The sequence below is a fragment of the Cavia porcellus genome, unplaced genomic scaffold (genome assembly GCF_034190915.1).
Source record: "Cavia porcellus strain 051 isolate PalLab524CR breed Dunkin Hartley unplaced genomic scaffold, mCavPor4.1 scaffold_27, whole genome shotgun sequence".
Classification (NCBI taxonomy): Eukaryota; Metazoa; Chordata; class Mammalia; order Rodentia; family Caviidae; genus Cavia; species Cavia porcellus.
Genome location: NW_026947510.1, coordinates 2,601,461 through 2,622,333, shown reverse-complemented (window position 1 = coordinate 2,622,333; position 20,873 = coordinate 2,601,461). Strand labels below are relative to the sequence as shown.

Genomic DNA, 20,873 nt, shown 5'->3' with positions numbered 1-20,873 from the left:
GAAGACAGGCACAGAGACCACACAAAGAATGCCAGAGAAGCTGGGTGTGATGACACACATTTGTAATCCCAGCACTCAGAAGTTTGAGACCATCCTGGGCTACAAAGTGAGTTCAAAGCCAGCCTGAACTGTTCAATGAAACCCTGCCTCAAAACAAAAACAAAAAAAAGACCACAAAAATAATGCTTGATAAAAGTGGGCCACTTTACATTGCTGAAGCAGAGACAGAAGCAGAGGAGGGAGCTGGAGAGACCAGAAGTCAGGACTTGAGGGCCTTTCATGCCACCCTGGGAAGCCACCACCAAGGGTGAGGGTGAGTCTTATGTAACTGCGGCTGGCAGGGGCATGCCCATCTCAGCACGCAGCAGGTATTATTAGAAGATGATGATTGAGGAAGGCAACTCTAAGAAACCGCAAAACCCCAAGCAGAGCCAAAATCCCTTACGTTCTAAGCTCCAGATGGTTATCTGACTCCTCTAGCCCTTTGCAAATTCAGTTGAAAGGTGCAGCCACAGTGGTTAACCAAGCCTGAGGTGCTCCCTGCTGTGTGGAAAGTGCAGCACTCTCAAGAAGGCTTGCCTGTTTGTCTGGGGCACAGTGAAGAGAGAAAGGGACTGAAAGAGGGGAAGAGAGGAAAGAAAATGTGAACCAGAGAGAGAGAGAGAGAGAAAGCCTGGAGATAGGAAATCGCAGTGGGAGACACAGCAAGATGGAGGCTTAGATTGAATGAATCGATCATGAACCAAAGAGACGCTTTTTGGGGGTGGAGTGGAAGAAGGGGCTTCATCTCAGGAAATTCTGCAAATATGTGGGCAACTGGGCTACAAAGCTGAGGATACAAGGGCTCCCCTCTCTCCAAGGCAGGGAATGCAGGGCTACAGCAAGGACCCTTCTCTGAATTTAGGCTGGGATTCAAATTATCTGGACCCTTGTGGAAGTCTGCCTCTGAGGGCTGAGAACTTCCTGAGAAAGATTCATTTTGAAGGAAAACAAAGCCCAACCTGAGAAGCTCAGCCCTCACCAGACGGAATCTTGTACTGGGCAGAGTGTCTGAAGGTAAAGCTCAACTGAGTATATCCTTCCATGGTGTGAGGAGCCTCATGTGTGCAGACTTGCTTTGAAAGATAACTTTGGTTCCTGGCAGGTTGTGAGATCAGTCCTGTAGGATGTGGGAAGGTTGGTGGCGAGGTGACCCACACAGATGGCCTGCAGTGGTTCTGAGCAGGAGTGGCCATGTGCTCCTGGACACATGGGAGGCTTGTCCTAGCTCCAGAAATACTGCAGAAGCAGTGTGGGGTGGAGTGAAGCTCCATGCGAGTTGGTAGAGATGAAAACTAAGGAGACTTGGATGCTGGTCACTGATAGGCTCCCAGGGATGAGGACTTCCGAAAGCTAAGTTCTAGGAAATTACAGAGTGTGGGATGCTCCTTGGAACAGCTACCAAGATAAGAGCCGAGGCTTCCCACAGACACCCTTTGGAGATCTTTGGCCTTTTCCTGGCTGAAAAGTTTACTCTTTTCTAGCAAGTTTGCTGAACTCCAAGTGACTATCTGTGCTCAGCCCAGGGGAGGGTTCCTTTCTAGGACCACACTTCTGTGGCTCCCCATCTTCTGCTGATTATGCCCTGTAGCAAACCTATGCCAGTGCAGAGGTGCCTGAGCAAGAAAGGAAACAGGAGCCATCTCTTGGGCCAGGACAGAGCAAAGACTTTGAGGCAAAAGAAATAAAGACAAACACGCACAAATTGCTATTTTTGTTTTCTACCTTAGAGTTTGCTACATTTTCCCAATTATCAATAGAAAAAGGCAAATGTTCCTTCTTAAGTACAAGCACATACTTTTCCACACTCTAAGTGTACAGCTTTTCTGAGTTGCATATGCTTTTCCTTTTGGTCACTTCTGGAATGTCTGAACCTTATTATGTAATAAGCAGGAGATGCAGAGGACACCCCACCTGCCTGTGACAAAGGTCATGCAGCTAACATGAAAGGTGGATATAGCAAAGCTACCCAATTTGACCCATTTACACTTCCTGACACTTCATGCAAGGAAAGCACCCTGTGGTGGAAGGAGACACATTAACATATTTTTCTGCTCACCTCTACCAAGTCTTGGCTCATCCAGAGGGAGTGATTGACAACCCCAAAGGCTGCTGGGGAACTATTTGAAGAGGGGTGCACAAGAGGCCTCCTCCACCTGTTACTCTTTTCTTTATCACTTCACATCCATAGGGGTCCCTAAGCCCCAAGTGAAGGGTCAAGTGCAAATCTGGTAAACCAAGAAGCCCTAGCAGTTGTCAACTTAATTAGCCTTCAGAAAAAAATATATGGCTATACGAGCACAGTGGAGTTGCTATAGAGACAGGCACAGGAGGCACATTTAGAACAGGGCCTCATAGCATCACCCGATAAAAATAAGACCCAGGCTTTTTAATAGAATGAATTACTTAAGTCTTATATTTAACATGGGACGACACCAAGGCTATTACTGGTTTTCAGAATATTTTAGGAATCTGGGCTGCCTGCTGCTACATATGTTAACAGCCATCACAACATATGCTGTGGTGGACAGTAGTTCAGAACTAGAAGTCCATGTATCTCTCTCCTGAGATGAGAAATGGTCCTTCTCACATGGAGTTCATGCTTCCTTGACTAGGTGAGAGATTTCCAATGTGTTTCAGAGAACAAGTTGGGGGAGAGGTACACTGTGCTTTTCAATGGCCCTTTGCATGCATGGTCTCTAATCACTGCAACAACCCTATGAAGTAATTATCTAATTCTGCGGAATAAAAAAATGAGGTATGGACACCCACAACTTTTCCAGTGTTGCACAGCTAGTAAGTGGTACTGCCAGATTTCCAATCAAGGTATCCCCCTTCCAAAACTCGTTGCTTTTTAGATATCAACCACAACCACATGTGCACAGAAAGGAATCTGGGATGAGATGACCTAAAAAGATTTATCATTTTTATTGGTGGACCTTGTTATAATTTCTTTTCTTTCTTTTTTAAAAGACAAACCCAAAGTAGAGATTTCCAAGAAATAGTCTATGAAGATCTAGCCTCTGCTGATGAGCACTCTTCCAACTTCCCAAAGCAAAGATTAGATCTGGACCCTTGTGCCAGTCAGCTATCCATTACATGAGATAATCAATGTAAAAGGAAGTAAGATCCGTTTTGACTCAGTTTCTGGGGTTTTAGTCCACGGTCAATTGGTCCTATCGTCTAGGACCTGTGGTAACCCAGTACATTAAGGCAGGAGTGAGCACATGGTGAAGAAAGCCAGGAAACAGAGAAAGAGGTTGGTGTCCCAAGATCTCCTTTAACAGCATTGACCTAACTTCCTGCCATTAGTACCACATCATAGAAGTTTCATTATCCTACGGACTAAGCCTTCAACCTGTAGGCCTCCAGGGAGCATTTCCTATCCCAACACAGTTTCCTTACCTTCCAACATGTTTCTGGGCTTCTCCCTCCTAAGTCCAAAAACCAAACACAGGCAGGCCAGAATTTCAAGTTGAACACAAGTAAGAAAGAGTCCCCATGGCTCTTGCACACTTGAGAGCTGAAAGACACAAAGTCAAGCTGACACTCCAAGGCAAAGTTCCTGTGTTGACAATTTTGTTTTTGTATTATTCATGATGCTACTACTCTGCAGAAAGATGCTTCCAATTTTTTTTCTAAAAAAGATTATGCAGTAGATTAAACCTATGCTTTTGAGACGCCAGGCTTCATTTGTTATGAGAAACGGCACCCCTGGTGAGGACAAAGTTTAGCATAAGACAGCAGAAGAGTTGGGTAACAGGAAGATGGTCAGGAAGTAGGGAGCTCAGTGGCCAGGATAATAAAGAGCAGGACACACATGTTCCTCCACCTTCAGTTTGCCAACAAAGATTATGATAAAAGATGTCTAGGATTCAAGGAATCTGAGAGAGTGAATCTAGGACAAAACTAAAATACACAGCTGAACAGAAATGCTAAGCAGAGCATCAGTTCAAATGAAGGTGGCAGGGGGAGAGAGGGCAGTGAGGAATCACAGTCCAGGGTTTAGGACCCAGGCAGAGGCTCAGGCCTGAAGCCTGCAGGGTGGGGAGCTGCCAACCCCTCCTGGGGACCAGCTGAGGATGGCCACGCCACTCCCACTGCCATGCCTTGCCCCCTTCCGGGCAGGCAAAATCAGTAAAGACTAAGAGCCAAGAAAAGTAGACGTTAAGCTCAAATTATTCATTATTTCATTTTCAGACATACAGTTCTGCCTTATATTTGCATCGCAATTTGTGAATGTTTTTACTGCTTTTTTAGCCTTTTAAAGGGATTTCTGCTTCAATTAAAACATCTACTCTATTTAAAGTAATATGAGAAAAGAAAATGGGGTCTAGGAATAACTATGGAAATATTTTTATATTTAGTTTCTAACTATAACATGAGCCCAGCAAAAGTTAGCTGCAGATACACAAATTCTCATGTATATCAGAGGCATTTGATAAGATATTTTTTAACAAGTGAGTCATTTTGTGCTACTGAAATAGCTCCATGAAGTACCCTTGATGTATAATGATCTAAACAGATTGTGGGCTAACCTGGAAATTCAGCTTCTGCTGCAAGCACTACCATGTACAAGTTTTGGGCTTCAGCAGACTATAGCTTCTGCGTCAGTCACATCTTGCCTATAGTGACTCAGGCAAGCCATGTAACACCTGCATGCCTCAGTTTTCACATCTATACAGTGGAAACATTATCAGATGCCAAGGATACACTGCATCCAGTGGCCCCTGCATGCAGGATACACAGGATACACCCCATTTCTACCCCTGGTAAATGCACTGGCCAGGCTGGTCAACAGAGAAAGAAACACTCAGTCTCCCGACCACCACTGTCTAGGGCTCCCTGGAGAAGCCCCAGCAGAATCTCTGTACTTTCCTGCAGTAGGGTGTGGCTTTTCAGTGCCCTCCTCACCACAGTACTTTCCTAAAGAGGTGGGGAGAGGAGCTCGTCAGCTGCCATCCTTGCCTGCCGCCATGCCCTCCCCAGCCCTCTTTACCCTTTGCCCTCCAAGTAAGAAAGCCAAGGCTGCCAGGCCAAAAACTGCTGCTCAGGTCATGGGTAGCCTCTGTCTCCCTCGGTCCCTGGGCCCTCAGCCAGCTACCCCTTTGCCCAGAGATGGCCCTGCTAACTTTATTCCTGCCCCATAGTTGGAATGACAGTGGCTCCCAGGATCCCTAGGGAGTGGAGCGGGTGGTGGGGTTCTGGGGAGGTCGCCAGACCAGGAGCAGGTTAATGTTACAGCCCTGGGTGAATGTGCTGGGAGGCTGACGTCAGGCTGATGCTGGGTGGAAGGGAGGGCCGGCTGCTGTGCTATAAAGATAGGTCAAATCAAATGGAATCACCTCGGGCACAGCGAACAGGAGAGTGTGACAGTCCCCGAGCCATGGGCTCAGCCTGGGTCCCTGTGCTGTCAAGCCGAGCGCCTGAATCAGGTTTTGGTTTCATGTCAGCAGCCTTCATCTGCCTTCCAAAAATAAGCCCCTGCCGCCATGCCGAGGGGAGAAAAACAAGAAGGGCGGTATTTTTAGGGCCATTAATTCTGACCACGTGCCTGAGAGGCAAGGTGGATGGCCCTGGAACAGAGGCTGTTCATCACTATGTCCCGGACAGCAGGCCATCTCCAGCGCACACTGCAAGCTCTTGTCTTCCTTGGTATCCTAGTGGGCATGGTAGTGCCCTTGCCGGCGGGCACCCGTGCCAACAGCACACTGCTGGACTCAAGGGACTGGAGCAAACTGCTGTCCAGGTCTCGTGCAAGGCTAGCTGGAGAGATCGCCGGAGTGAACTGGGAAAATGGCTATTTAGTAGGGATCAAGCGACAGCGGCGTCTCTACTGCAACGTGGGCATTGGCTTTCACCTCCAGGTGCCCCTCAACGGCCACATCAGTGGAACCCACGAAGAGAACCCCTACAGTGAGTGCTAGTTGCAGCCAGTTGGGATGCTTGGGGGCTTGGGCTCAAGCAGGGCTAAATGGTGGAGGAACCCACATCTGGTGGATAGGACCCTACTCTAAAGGGGGAGAAACGGTATAGATAGTTCAAGCTCAAGATGCCAGTAGCCAAGCATCTTGCACTAACTGGGTGCCCTTTGCCAGCCCCTGCAGCATTAACTACTACAGCTTCAATGGCCCATCTGGAGATGACTGAGAACCATCAGCCTGGAGAGCCATTAAGGTAGTCATGGAAGTAGAGTACTTGGACCAAATTAGACACAAGCTTATTTTTATTTAGTTTCTCTCTTTGAAAAAGAAGACAAGTGGTTTGCAATATTTCCAATGAAAACACCCCCCTTTTTTTTAAATTTCAGTCACCTCTCTCTGTCCTCAGGTCCCTCCTTATCCTACAAATTGACAAGTAGCTGCCAGGATCCTGTCCTAACATAGCCAAGATGGGGTAGCGGGTCCAGGCAAGCCATCAGTTTCTGCATTGCTGTGGAGTTTGTGAGGGAAATAGGTTGCGAGTAGTTGAAAAATGTGGCCATATATCTTAAAAATAATGAGAATTCATATTTTTACACAAGTCGAGGCCCTAGAATGATTAAAGTTAGTGAAAACCCAGGTTCAAAGCTAATCTTAAATACAGATGTAAGAAACCAAGTAATTCCCAATGCTGATGCAGAATGTTTCCTGGCAGAAATGCATGTTTAATAGGATAATGGTGGGTTATGGCAAATCTAGCAGCCTAATCTCCTTAAATTGGGGAGATGAGGGGCAGAGGCATCATAGGTTGGGCTGGCCTGCTGGGAGGAGGGGATGGAGCGGGTGTTCCTGCAAGGTTGGGTCCCCACTCAGACTTGCACGAGCCTTGGGTGACACGGCCCTCATTTCCTTGTCAGGCCTGCTGGAAATTTCCACAGTGGAGCAAGGGGTGGTGAGTCTCTTTGGAGTGAGAAGTGCTCTCTTTGTTGCCATGAACAGGAGAGGAAGATTATACACAACGGTGAGTGCGTCTGGCCAGGGGAAGCTCCAGCTTGCATGAGGACTGAGGCTTATGCAATTAAAGAAGGCAGTGCAAATGCAATCCAGAGAAGGGAATCTGTATCTAGAGCAAGAAATGAGGGGCTAAGAAGGGAGCCCTTGTGAAGAAGGAGCCTCAGCTTTGCTTTGTCAGGTTCCCAGTGACTTACCACTGCCTTGGACTTGGCTTTCCTAACTCTGTCAGGACCTTTACAATTAGAGAAATCATAGCTTGGAGGGAAGACTGTTCCCGCCCCAAACTGTCATCCAGGCCTGTGGTCAGGTCTGAGTCCCTGAACTAGAAATGCCTGGAGATTCAGCCTGGTGTAGGTGTTCATGTCTCCCTAAGAGACAGGAGGTGTGTCAGTGGAAGTCCTTTCTCACTTTTACTCTAGATGAGATTTGGTATCCTAAGTTTGATGCCCTCTGGTTTCTGAGCTTGTAGACTGCGGAGCTACCCTTTCTCTCTGCTCTCTCTTCAGCAAACACAAGCCCTCCCTGTGTTATAGTCACCTGTAGGAGTGGGATGCTGGCATCTAAGCTCATTTACTGTCACCTGGGTGGTCTCTGACCTCCTCATGTCTGGGACTCTCAGTCCACGATTTAGCCTATTTCAAAAGATGGGTTAGGAAAATACACCAACAAAGTTGGCCAAACTGAGAGTACTATTGGCAGAAATAAAGCAGTTTAAAAGGACTTGCTCAGAGAAGACTACAAAGAACACCAGTATTATTTATGGAGAGGGCAAAGAGGCTGGTCTGCTGCCTCTTGAGGAGAAACTAAGGACAAGAAGTAATGAATATGCTGGGTTCTGGGGGCTGGCCGAACAGAGGGGGTCGCTCATACAAGGCACTGGTGCACCACGTGGCCTCTGTTCTGTACTCTTTGGTGATGACTTGCAAGTTTGGCTGGTTTGGGAGGGCACATGGTGTGGGTTGAAATCAGGCATCTCCAGTGCAGTGCTTTTCACCCATTCCACATAGTTACCTCCTGTTAAAAGTACAAACGTCTTAAGTAGGTCTAGTGGTGTGTGCCTGTAATCCCAGCACTCAGGAGACTGAGGCAAGAGGATCCCTGTAAATTCAAAGCCAGTCTGAGCTATACAGCACCATGTAGTGAGACCTTGTCTTGAAAAAAAGTGTGCCTTCTGTGTGTGTGTGTGGGGGGGTGCTGGAGATCGAACACAGGATCTTGTACACACCAGGTAAATGCTCTACCACTAAATATTACCAGCCCCAAAACATGGATTTCCAGAGACTCCCTTCAGAGATTCCTTATTTAATAGGGTTGCAGGCTATACATCTGTCTGGTTTGTTTTTTAAATTTCTCAGGCATTTTCAAGGAATAAGCAGGCTTGGAGACCAGCAGGCTACAGGGCCTCTGGAGACAAGGAGCCAGGCTCTTGCAGGGTCACACTGGCCATGGGAGCTGGGGCCCAGGACACAGGGACACTGCCTGAGGTGTGGAATCCCAGCTCACCACTCTCTGGGAAAGTGACAGGGAAAGGGAGCAGTCTGACACACTCCAGGGCTGTGGTGGAGGAAGCCTCCCTACAGGTGAGCTCTGGCCTCCCAAGGAGCCCTTCTTAGGGCTGCACAGGCCCAGAAGCCTGCTGGGTGGAGGACCAGGGTCCCAGGGACTGGCATAGACTCCATACTGGGCTCCTCACAGCCCTACCTCCTGGGCAGGGGTGTGAGTCACAGAAACCCTTACCCATGTCATCTTCCCTGAACAAACCAAGTACTATTCTTTCTGCTTACCTGGAAAGAAACTAACTGTGCAGAGGGGACCAGGCACAAACACAGGGTCACCTTATCCAGTTTCCACCTGAACCTCCCTGTCCTGGTAGAAGGAGCAGGGGGCAGCTGGGTCTATGCATTCCTGTGACGCCAGCACTCTGGGAGAGGGAGGCAGAGGCAGGACAGTGATATGTGGGAGCCCAGGCTGGGCAATGTAGCAACTCAGCAAGAACTTGTCTCAGAATAAAAAATAAAGAGCAGGGCTGGGACTGTAGCTCAATGTGAAGGTCCTGAGTTAATCCCCAGCACTGCCAGAAACCGAACAAGAGAGAGACAAAAAGAGAGAGAGAGAGAGAGAGCCAGAGGGGAAAAGCCACTTGGAGTAGCACATGGAAAACAGCCAGGGCTTTGAAGTGTGGGACACCAGCCCAGTGGGCTCTGGAAGGGACCAAAGGACTAGATGGGCTGGGCTCCCTAAAGGACCAGAGCTGGAGCCAACCCCCTTCCTAGCCCGCCTGCATATCCTATCGCACCCACTGGAGATTGCCCCGACAGCCCTGCGGGCCCCACCTGATGCTCCGTGGGGCTGGGGCCGGCGCTGCTGCACGAGCCAGTGCCCTCCACTGTCACCCTGGGGCCCTCCCCCACAGTCTAAAACAATTGCCAACTGACCCTGGAGCCAGGAAGGCTCCTGCTGGGAGGTGATTTCATTCACACTCTGTCTCATAAGCTGGGAGTTTCTGCCCAGCTGCTGCCCCCTGAGTGGTTTCCTCGAGGGGCAGGAGTGAGGTCCGGCACCCAGCTAGGAGAAGCTGCCCCAAGCCGCACCCCTTGGAAAGAGGGCATAGGGTCCTCCTTAGGGTGACAAGCACCCACACCCCACACACATCACAGCATCCCACAGAGACCCTGACCAGGTTTTATCCGCCCCTGGGAGGCTCTGAGCTTGATCCTCGAATTGCACCTGAGTCCCCATCTCAGGCCAGGGCCTGCCAAGCTCTGCATAAAGCTACCGAGCTTGCAGTACCTTGCCCAAGGCCAAAGCCCAGGGGCTTTTGAAGAAGCGAACTGGGATTTGAGTCCAATTCTGGCCTGCCCGACTCTCCAGCTACCCTGCTTATGTCACTCTGGGCACACTGTAGGCTGAAGCCAAATGAATGCATTCTAGCCTTCTTTTCTTTTAAAATTAAAGAAATCAGCTGGGCATGGCCCTAGGAGCTGTAATCCTAGTTACCTGGGAGGCTGAGTTAAGACAATGTCTAGTTCCAGGAACACTGAGCAGTTTAGCAGTTCCCAACCCATCTTAAAATTGAAAGAAAACAATTAAGTAAAATCAAAAAAAATCATCAAAAATCTCCACCTCGTGGGGATTGTGCTGACATTCAGTGGTTAAGAAAATACATACCAAAACGAAATTTGTAAAGAATTCAGTTATTTTTAAGTGACTTGAGTCTTACTAATTATAATTGCATTTACACCCTTTTACCCAACAGTTGCATGACAATATTCAAAGCACAAGATTGGTTTTATGCACAGACCCTCTCATGGTGATTATCTGGAGGATCCCAAGTCTTCTACCCCCTGAGTTAGCAGCCACCCTCACTCAGCAGAGAAAGGACTCTGAGGGGCTGGGACAAGGACACACAACCAGGACATGCAGAAATGGGCCTGAGATACCAGGACAGGAACATTGATAAGGCTGGATCCCCTGTTTTAAAATACTGTAGGACTTGCTGACCCAACAAAAACATTTCTCAACATTTCTAATCTTGACAATACAATATAGGTGGTGCAATTTTCCCAACAATTGTATACCAGCAAAAGGAGTTAGAAAATGCTAATGACTTCAGAACTAGAAGATATTTCTAAGGGCAGGAAAAGAAACAGTCAAAAGCCACAAAAGAAGCAACCCATCACTCTCCCCTGCCACCACACAGCCAGGAGTCACAGGGGTCAAAGTAGCTGCAGGATGAAAATCTTTAGAGACAGAAGTGACTTAACTCTGTCTGGAGACAAGAGGATTGAAGTCCTGTCCTCTAAAGATTTTGAGGGGCTCTCCTGCCAGAGATAACTCACCAGAACAGCCAGACATGTTGCCACTGCAAAGCGTGCTGCTCCAGAGTAACAACGGAATGCTTTTGTTTTTTAAGCAAAGTTTGGTTCCACAGGAGTCTGGTTAGACCTCCATAGAATCCAAGACATTGTCATGCTGGAGCTTGAACCTGGCAGGCCCAGGAAATGTGATCTGGTGGAATTACTTTCATTTGTTCAAGTAATTATATACGGGAGCCGCTTTTATTAACACAGCGTTTACTTGGCTGGAGTGCTTTTCTCACCAGAGCTGAGAAGCCAACATTCCTGAGTCGTGAGAACTCCAAGCTCAGGGACATGACAGAGAGGAATTAAGCGGCTGGGTCTTGAGCACTGTTGGTCACTGGGAAAACCCTACCAGGCTGAAGCATCAGACCTCATCAGAGCATTTGGGCACATGCTTGTCCAGAAGGCCTGCAAGCCACTGACCCCGGGGCAGCTACAAGCGGGGCTGGATTGCTGCTTCTAAAGAAAGCTTCATCTCCTTCTCCCTTTTCAGTTAAGGTTGTAGAGTTCTAGGAATAAACAGTAGGGCAGTGGAGTCCAAGTGCCCAAACTGCGACCCCAAACCCGCTTATTTATTGAAAAATGCCAACACTACCCATGTGTACGCTGTTACCCGATGATCACTGCAGGGCAATGCTGGGTGACTTGGCTTGAGTGTCCAGAGAGGGCTCTGCAGCACACATGCCACAGGTTTGCGCCCCCTGGGCTGGAGGAAAAGGCCAGAACAAAGACAAACAAACGTAGTAAACTCCAATTGTTTTAAAAAAGGATTTGAATGATCAAAGTCTAGTGGCAGATCTGAGGTTGCTTCTCAGTGGTAGAGACCTTGCCTAACATAAACAAGGCTCCTGGTTTTGATCCCAGCACTAGAAAAAGCATCTGATAAGCAGAGAACAAAGTAGAATACAGTTTCAGGACCTCCAGGGATACAAAAACTTGGAGATGTTCGGTTGCCTAATGAAATGATATGTAGTGTTTGCATGTAACCTGTACACATCTTCTTGTATGCTTGAAGTCATCTCTATATTACTTATATTACCTGTTGCAATGGACATCCCGTGTGAGTATAATGTTGTTTATATAACAGTGACCAAAACAAAAGTCTGTTCAAAACAGGCACAAATTTTTTTCAACTATTTTAAGTTCATGGTTCACTGAATCTGGAGATAAAGAGCCCACGGGGCCATAGAGCCAGCTGCACATACAGCCAAACTTGTGCACACCCAAGAGAGGCTCACTGGAAGACAGGTGAGCTGTGGACAGTGGGAGGCGGGCAGTGCTCTTGTGCCACTGAGAAATCACTCTGCTCCCCTACATCCCCTTCCTCTGCCCCATCTTTCTGCCCTAAGGTTTGTCCTCTTCTCTTGAGTTTGCAAACAACACATGAAACCTCTCCCTTAACCACCATCCAGATCAGAAAGAAATTCTGGAAGCTGTGAACAGATTCCTTTCTGGGAATATAGAAGGTTAGAATGGAGGACAAGGCAAGCAGGTGGAGCAGGTTATGACATCACCAGGAGAGCTGACCGCGCTGATAAAATGCTTTCTTACCCCACTTCTGGGCCCATCTTGTACTATGCGTTCCTTTCCACATTAAATGTTTCATTTACTTGGATGAGTAACACACAAACATGGCTTAAAAAGCAAAAGATGCAAAAGAATCTTCCCTAGACCTAAGTCCTACTTCCATCAGCATCTTGAAGCCAGCTAATTTCTCCTCAGAGGCAGTCACTGGTGCCAGTTCCTTGTGGACTATTTCAGAAATAACCTGTGCCTGCCCACGCGTGCGTGCCTGTGCGTGTGCATGTGTGAGTGTGTACTCAGGTATCAGGTTTTAAAACACACAAATGGGTATTCCATACACACTGTGTTAAGCCTCGCAGCTTCTCTTAGCAATATCTCTTTAAGGCCATTTTACAGCAATTCCTGTTTTTTCATGGCTATAGTCTCCCATGATATGGAGCCACAATATCAACTAGCACACTCCCCTCTGAACAGACAGCGTGATTGTCTTGCTGTTCTGTGATAATGTGTCAATAACTTTTGTGCGTATGTGAGAATGCAATAGTAAGATAAATTCCCTAGACGTGGAATTGCTGATTGTTTTCTGTCTCCATTTTTTTATTCTGGAAGATACTATCAAATTATTTTTTATAAAGCGTTCTAACCAATAGCCTGAAGTGGTGGCACACACCTGTCATCCCAGCACTCAGGAGGCTGAGGCAGGAAGATAGGCAGCAAATTTAAGGTCAGCAGGGCTACAAAGTGAGCTTAAGGCCAGCCTGAACTGTCTTAAAAAGACCAGGAAAAAAAAAAGAATTCTAACCATATACACCCCCAAGGACATTAAGTGAAATTTCTTCTCTCTGCCTTCACCAATTCTAGTATAGTATCAAACATGATTTGTAGTCTGATCATTAGAAATATAATCTTAGTTACGATTTATATTTCTTTTATTAAACATATTTTGTTATAATTAAATGTTATTTCTCTTTTCCTGTGAATTTTTCTACCTATATGTGTTCATTTTCCAGTAAGTTAAGGATTCTGACTATAATAGCGAAATTTTCTCTAAATACATATGTATAGTAAATATGTTTATCTATTTCACCATTTAAGTTCTAGTTTTGCTTGAGGTAGTATTTTTCAAACACACATTCAATTAATTAGTTTTTTAAAAATGGCTTCTGAGGTTTTCTGTGTGTGTCATGCTTAGAAAGATTTTGATTCAGTGGTTGTAAATGTTTTTCTAGACTAATGATGATCATTATTACGTTTAAATTTTCTTCTTTTGGGATTCATTTTGATGTAAGGAGTGAAGGCCTTCATCCAACTTTATAATTATTGCCTGACACTATTCAGCTGTTCCAGTTCCATGTCTTTTCTAGTGACCTTAAATGCCACTTCTATTTTATGTCAATTTCAGATTAGTTTTTAATTTACTTGTATTTCAGTTTTACATGTGTTTCATTGATTGCTAGATTCTGTTTTGTTCATTAACCTGTAACAGTCTTTTATGTAGTATACTTTAAATTTGTCATTTACGTTTTATAATCAAATCAAGTTTAATTTCTGCTAATGCTGCTGCTCTCCGAATGTTACTAAATATCCAGTCTCAGGTCCTGTCACTCATGTGTTCCCCACACGCAGGCCAAGAACCCACAGTCTGGAACCGTTATGGACCCTCTGCACAGGGCCAACGCTGCACGCTCCTCCTCAGCCTAGCTTTGTGATCTTTCCACACAAGCACAGGTCTCCGAGGCATCCTGCTAAAACCTGCAAAGCTTACCTAGGCACGGGAGTGCCACCTGTAATTCCAGTGCTGTAGGAAGTGGAGGCAGGATGATCACAAATTGGAGATTAGCCTAGGCAACATAGTGATTCAGCAAGGCCCTGTCTAAAATTTTTTTTAAATTTAAATTAAATAAAAATAAATAAAAGGCCCTAAGTTCAATCCCCAATACAAAATAAGTAAACAAACAGATTTAAAAAAACCTGTAAAGCTTACAAGCTAGACTAATGACTCACAGCAAATCTTACAGGAATAATAAGCATTGAACCCTGGACTATCTGTGCATTGTTTCTACTGATGCTCACGTCAATTCATGGCATAATTATTCTTGCTTTCTTCACTTTCTGGATAAGGGAGCTGAGGCTTAGAAGGTAAAACAGTTCCCTGAGGTCCATGTAGCTAAAAAGAGGGGGGGATCATTGTCAGCCTAAGCTCAAAGCTCTGATGCAAATACATTCATTGTCTGTATGGACAGTTTGTTCTCCCTAGTTGTGGGGCTTCCTTCCTTCATTCATGAATGAAATATCTACTGAGTACCCAGAGCAAGGGGCATGCAAACCCCTCATGGGCTGCATGAAGTGATGAAATACTTGATATCGATTCCAAACAAATCAACATGTATGAGAGTATCTTGTAAACAATACAAGAGAGCAAGAGAGGGGAAGGTGTGCGTATCTGTGTGTGTGCACACTTATCCACACCTGTGCATGTGTGTGTAGTGATGTTCAGAGAGCTCCAATCAGAAATGCTGGCCCTCAGCCCTGTCACATGGGAAGTTACATGTGCATGTCCATGCTGTCCTTATTCAATCACCCAGTTTCCACTGTGTCCCAAACCAGACATAGCCTCATGCAGGGAAACAGAAATGTCCCCAGTGATCCTGTTGCAAATGCTGTCTAAAAGCTATGCCACAAGGGCTCCAGGGCATGGGTGCCCTGTTGTGTGGACTCCTGACTGCTCCTCCACAACAGACAAGAAGGAGCTGTCCACCCTCGCTGCTGGAGAAACAATGTCAGAGGAGAGTTTCTTTACAGAAGGTCCAAGGACACCTCTGGCACCTCTGCATCGTGGGGGCTGCAGTGGAGGAGGGTTTTTGTTGTGTTTTAGTAGATGGGCTCAGTCAGCAGGAACAGGGCAGATACTTTACTCCACTTATTTCCCTCAGTTTAGTGCTGTATTTCTTTTAAAGTCTAGGGCCTGTGTCTCCTGGATCCCACCTCACTCTCTGTTCCTTCAGATCCCTCATAACACAACCCACAAAAGAACATGGAAACCCCTGTGAACTTCCTCTAGAGCAGTGGCCCAGGCAGGCTGGGAAGGAAAGAGCTCTCCTTTCTAGGAAAAATGGAGGACTTGGGTGATTTACTGGGCATGAACTTATCGATGTGTGACAGGAAATCCAGCATTCAGTCATGGTTCTTTACAAGTGGTCCCCACGTGGTTCTCTACCAAATTAGCAACGAGGGGGCCATTTACTGTTGGCTCCAGACTCCTGGGCTCCACATGTCATGTTGGAAATCAGGTTCTTTTCTCCATAAAAATTGCTACTTCTCACCATCTCTATTCCTATGTGGGCCTAGAGAACCATGAATGTCTGGGAGGCACCAGATACCTCCTGGTCTTGATGCCAGAGCCAAGGCCTGCCTCTGGAAGGGGCACCAAACTTGGTAGTGAGGAATCAGTATGGAAAGATAAAGATAGTTCAGTACAAGACTTAGAGATCATCTCTGCACTCCACCACCTGCTCCTCTCACCTACACAGTGTGCAGAAAAGGGACCCGAGGCAGAGAAGGGAATGAACCTGCCTGGATACAGAGAAGTCACTGAAATGGACAATGGATCTCCATCTTACTTCTCCAGACTACCTCCCGTAGAGGGCTGGAGAAGACAGTTCTTGCAACCTTCCTTGGTCCATGTATTGAATGGAAGGTATTATCATCTAAAGACTGAGTCAGAGTGCCCCAAGCTTGTAGTCAAGGGACCATCAACCCTCTCTCCAACCCCTTATTGCCAAAACAAGACACAGCAGAAAGGTGAGGAGGAGCCACGACAGCCCTGAAATCTTTCCCCATTATTCCCTCCTTTGATTCTGCCCCTTAGGAGGGAACAGACCCTGAGGAGATTGTCCCACAAAGGGACTGTGGTGGAAACTAGCATGCGGCCACCCAGCACCGCTCAGCCTGCATTTGCAGCCCTCCTTATCTATCACTGAGTCTCTGTTGTCCATTTCTTTCACAGCCCAGCTTCCAAAACGAATGCAAGTTCAGAGAAATCATTCTGCCCAACAATTACAACGCCTATGAGTCAGACTTGTTCCGAGGGACCTACATTGCACTGAGCAAATATGGACGGGTAAAGAGGGGCAACAAAGTGTCCCCAATGATGACCGCCACTCACTTCCTTCCCAGGATATAAAGGCACATAAACAAAGGTTCACATATGGAATTCTGCATGAGCAAACAATCCCCCCAATCTCCCATGACTTCTCAGTCAGACTTATCTTGTGCCTGGGGAGACCTGGGTTGGATTTCCTTGGCCAGTGGACCCCATGGCATGTAACCCACTCCAGGGGCTGCAACAGACACCATAGAATGGCAATGGAGCCTGTTCTTAGAACTCATCTGTGGTGAGAAGGTGTTGGTGACGCTTGTGGAATGTGAGCATGTGCACAGGACAGGGCCAGGGTGGGCGAGTGTATGTCAGTGTATATCCATACATCTCCATGTATATTCTCAGAGCAGAGGCATCTCAAAGCATCAAGTTTCTCTCGCTCAGCGTCATCACTGCAGGAATTCGCCTGTAAGAATGTCACCTGCCAAACCAGGAGGACTGATGTGTCCTGCCATTCTGCCACTTTCCAGCCATCTTTTCATTCAGAGGCCACTAACTGCACGGACCATGCTGGTGGCCAGGAGCAGCTGTCCTCCAAATGCAGAGAGGGCAGGCAGGGAGGGCATAAGGGTTAACTGCAAGCCAGAAAAGGAGTGACAAGATGCCCCAAATCTTGATGGGGCTCTGGGGTGCTGGGATGCACCATCAGGGAAGGTGGGGAAAGAGCTCCTGCTAGGTAGAGAGCTGTGCAGAGCGGGTGAGGAAGTCCGCCGAAGGCAGAAGAGGCACTGGATGTTCTGTGACAGCCCTTCTGCCTGGAGGACTCAACACTAGTGTGTGGCTTCCAGGACAAGCAAGGGCCAGGCTGCCTGCCTGTGGCTTTTCCTCACTTTGAACCGGAACTTATTTTAACCTCAGATGACAAGGATCCTAATAATGGCAACCTCTTTGGCAAGGAAGGGGCTGCAAAATAGGGCATGAAGGAAGTAGAGAGGCTTTGGACTGCAAACGATCATTCCTCTCCAAGTATGTCCAGGAAACTCGCCCAAGTTCTCATCTGATACTGTCACTTCCTTCTTGGGCACCTTCCTCTCGCATACGCACTGCAGCCTGGATTCAATAGAATGGACACTGTGACCTCCAGAGTTTGTCCCCTCTGCTCCCTACAGTAGGAAAGGAGTGCTAATCCTGTGAAATCAAGCAGCCAAGCTGAGACAGATCCTTGCAGCACAATGCCTTCTGGTGTCCTCTCCTTTGAGAGTATTTAAAGCAGAGGTTCCCCAAGTAACTATAAATGTGGTCTGCCTGGAGCCTTTGGATTCCTGAACCAGTGGAATGTTCCTAAATCTGAAACCAGAGAGAGCCGTATGGGAGTGCAAATATGTTCGGCATATGTGAACCCATTGAGTTACAAAATGACCTGACACCCTCTGCTACTCTTGGGGCCCCGACCTGCAAGACAATCCTTCATCTGTTGCAAATACCTTCATCTCCAACATGCCTCTCTATTCACAGAGGAATCCATCTATAGATAGATCTGGGCTGAGCGATTCTGAACTGAAGACAGAGGTTGGTAACCCACAGGAGAGACACTATATTAGCCTCCTCCTCTGCCCTGCTAGTGGGACATGGGCTGGGTGGGGAGGAAAAGGCCACACCAAGATAAGCTAAGGTTTAATAGCCAGTAGATGCTCAGGAGCACATGTAAACATGATAAAGTCTCAGATGGAAACTAGAAGAAGCTGAGTTTTGAGTCAGGTAAAAGTTGGGGGGAAATTCACCCATCTTGACATTTGAAAGCTGACAATTTTTAAAGAAGTCTTGCCCAGTGTAATCAGTCTCTTCAATAGATCACATCAGAAATGGAGGTATGCAGAACCTCAAACATGCATCCATTCCTGTTGTAACTGGGAGCACAAGACCCCTGGGAAGATGCTGGACTGGGACCCAGATAGGAGAGAAAATGCTAGGTCCCAAGGCTCCTTCCTTCATAAATCTAGTTCAATTGGTCTGAGAGGAAGCAGTCTTCTAAAGAGAATCTGCCAGGCCCGGGATTGCTAGACTTTCTTAGATCGCTCTAGAATTTTCAAAAAAATAGCCCAGATCCTGAAAAGAGGTCTCATTGATTATGTCTATCCTCCCTTTTCATGCTAGGCGTAAGACAGAGAAGCTGTAAAATGCCTACAATAAGGCAGGTTTGGGTGTTCAGCCTCTATGTAGCAGTAACCGCAGACTGATTTTCTATGCCTGGTGCTGATTAGGAGGCGCTGAGCATCTGTTCCAACTTGTAGCAGGGCCTGTGGGGTGTTAGTTGTGAAGCAGTTTGGGTATTAGCCCAGGATGCAGGGATAAATGGTTGCTGGTTTTGAAACTTTTCATGCAAAAGTATTCGCTCAAGGGCTTTATCTTTGACCTATACGTGATTTGGGCTTAAGAAAAGTCAGTGCCCATCCACAGAAGTGGGTTAAGGGATGGCAGCGGAATAAGATCAGCAAGGAGCAAGCATCTCAGTCCCTTCTCTCAGGCTACTCTTCACAGGTGTAGAGTTTTCCTACCTGGCCACTTGGCCACTGAGCCTTAAACTTGGTCATAAGCCCCATGGATTCAAAATGCTGCAGCAAATGTTGCCATGGGTGGGCAAACAGAGTGAGCTCCTCTCGCTCACAAATATGCTGTACTAAGAAGTATTTGGGTCCTTCCTATCCCAAATCCTGAGCAATAACCCTGGTTTACAGATTTGTCTTTGTTTATTTCCCAAGATTAGGGAATTGAACTTAGAAGAACTCTACCTCTGAGCTAGAATCCCAGTCCTATTATTGTTACTATTATTTTGAGACAGGAACTAGTTACATTGCCCAAACTATCCTCAGCCCTGCAGTCCTCCCAACTCACCTTACGAGTAGCTGGGAATGCAGCTAACTGGCTTCTCTTTGGTCCTGAATCTTCTTTGGCAGCTCCACACAAACTTGGGGTTCCAAGAGCCAAGAGATTGTTTTACCATTTCTTTAAGTACAAACCATAAAGAAAAGAACAGCTTTCCCGCATATGTTTGGAGATCTTTTCACCTGAGAGGAGATCAGCTCAGAAACAAGGGAGGCCTAGGACCTTCGTAAAACCTCCATCTTCCTCAGGGAAGTGGACTGACCTCATGGTTCTAGGAAACCAGAGAATTCTAAGTCCCTTGCTCAAACTGTTGATTATGTTTGTCTCACTATTCGCATTCACTCTCCCTCTCCACTTCCTATACAGCTTTTAACTTCCCTTGGAAGGCAGGATTTAATTTTATGATGAATACCACCTAATCCTTGTCCTGCAGAGCCTCCTCCTCAGCGGCCACCTCACAGCTCCTCCAGCACTCATAATTACCCTCATGTAGGCCTTGGTTAAGGTCACCCTGTGGCTTAGGAAAGAGAATGTTTTATCTCATCATCTGATTCAGGATATCAATCTCTCTCTTCACTAGACATACAGTAGCGAGCTCCCTCCAGGCTGGTCCTCAAGCCTGTCCCCAGTCTTTCCCTAGGCAGCGTGGAAATCTCCTTCCACTCTCTGGGCCCTTTTTCTCTAAGACCTCAGATCCTCCCAGTTCTCCCTGTGCAAGGCCTGACGGAAGAAGGGCATGGAAGCACCAATGGGCTGCTCTTCTTTCTCCCCGTGTCTGACACCCACTGCCTTTGCTGTGCTATGCAGTGGTCACTGAGGCAGACATAGCTACCAAATGCAGTCGCTGACCTGAGACCCCACAGTGTCCTCTCTGCCCTGTGTTCCCTTCTTTCCCATTCCATCTGGACACAAACTGGGAAAGTCCTCCACCTCTCTGTGTCTGTGCTTTTCCCCAAGCACTGGGCTGATGGCTGCTGAGGACATGTCTCCACCACTTGCCACCCCTTGTATCTCTCGTAATTGTTCCTCCCTCCATTCCCAGAAAGAATCAGCAATGTCCCTGCCACGTCTCTGAAAAGCTCCCAAAATAGGAATTTTCAGGATAAAACTAGAATAGACAAAATTACCCCAGAGCACGCTTATACCTGAGTGGATGAGTCTTTTCCCAGAGTAGGACGAGTCCATGATTGGGCCTCAGTCAGATCCTGAGTCTAATGCAGCGTGCAGACAGCCAGCACACGGTCCTGTTTGTATACCTCATTGAACTACTGAAATTCCAGCCACAGATAGCTGTAACTCATTACGGACCTCAGGCTGGGTCCCGGTGCAGAGCTGTCCTCAACTTGAGTACAGCAGGAAAGAAAACCACAAGTTGTTCAGATGTATGCTTGTGAACTGTAATGCTTCCATTTTTTAAAATATGTATGTGCTATGCACAAACCATATCATGTTCCAGCAAAAAGTAAAAGGTCTTTTTATACGTTTCTCTAAACTGTTTGACTCTATCCCTCCTATTAAAACAGATGGCAAATC

The 20,873-nt window shown here is 46.9% G+C and overlaps 1 protein-coding gene and 1 long non-coding RNA gene across 2 annotated transcripts in view; one reads left to right on the top strand and one right to left on the bottom strand.

The window, feature by feature from the left end:
* The window catches only part of LOC134473464 (uncharacterized), an 18,546-nt gene extending 7,556 nt beyond the window's left edge, over window positions 1-10,990 (bottom strand). The window contains exons 1-2 of the long non-coding RNA XR_010043675.1: window positions 10,814-10,990; window positions 3,445-3,562 (exon numbers count right to left, since the gene is read on the bottom strand). This is a non-coding gene — a long non-coding RNA (uncharacterized LOC134473464). The remainder of the gene's footprint in view (window positions 1-3,444; window positions 3,563-10,813) is intronic.
* Window positions 5,305-20,873, top strand: Fgf6 (fibroblast growth factor 6). The gene is made up of 3 exons (XM_003463267.3): window positions 5,305-5,955; window positions 6,878-6,981; window positions 16,365-20,873. Exons 1-3 carry the CDS (start codon window positions 5,610-5,612, stop codon window positions 16,539-16,541), a joined length of 627 nt encoding a protein of 208 aa, XP_003463315.1. The 5' UTR covers window positions 5,305-5,609; the 3' UTR covers window positions 16,542-20,873.

What these genes read in the sequence shown, in the direction of transcription:
- Fgf6 (XM_003463267.3), top strand. Translation starts at nt 5,610, where the DNA reads ATGGCCCTGGAACAGAGGCTGTTCATCACTATGTCCCGGACAGCAGGC. An exon ending in CCACGAAGAGAACCCCTACA is followed by an intron (nt 5,956 to 6,877) that starts GTGAGTGCTAGT and finishes TTTCCTTGTCAG; the next exon opens with GCCTGCTGGAAATTTCCACA. An exon ending in GAGGAAGATTATACACAACG is followed by an intron (nt 6,982 to 16,364) that starts GTGAGTGCGTCT and finishes TTTCTTTCACAG; the next exon opens with CCCAGCTTCCAAAACGAATG.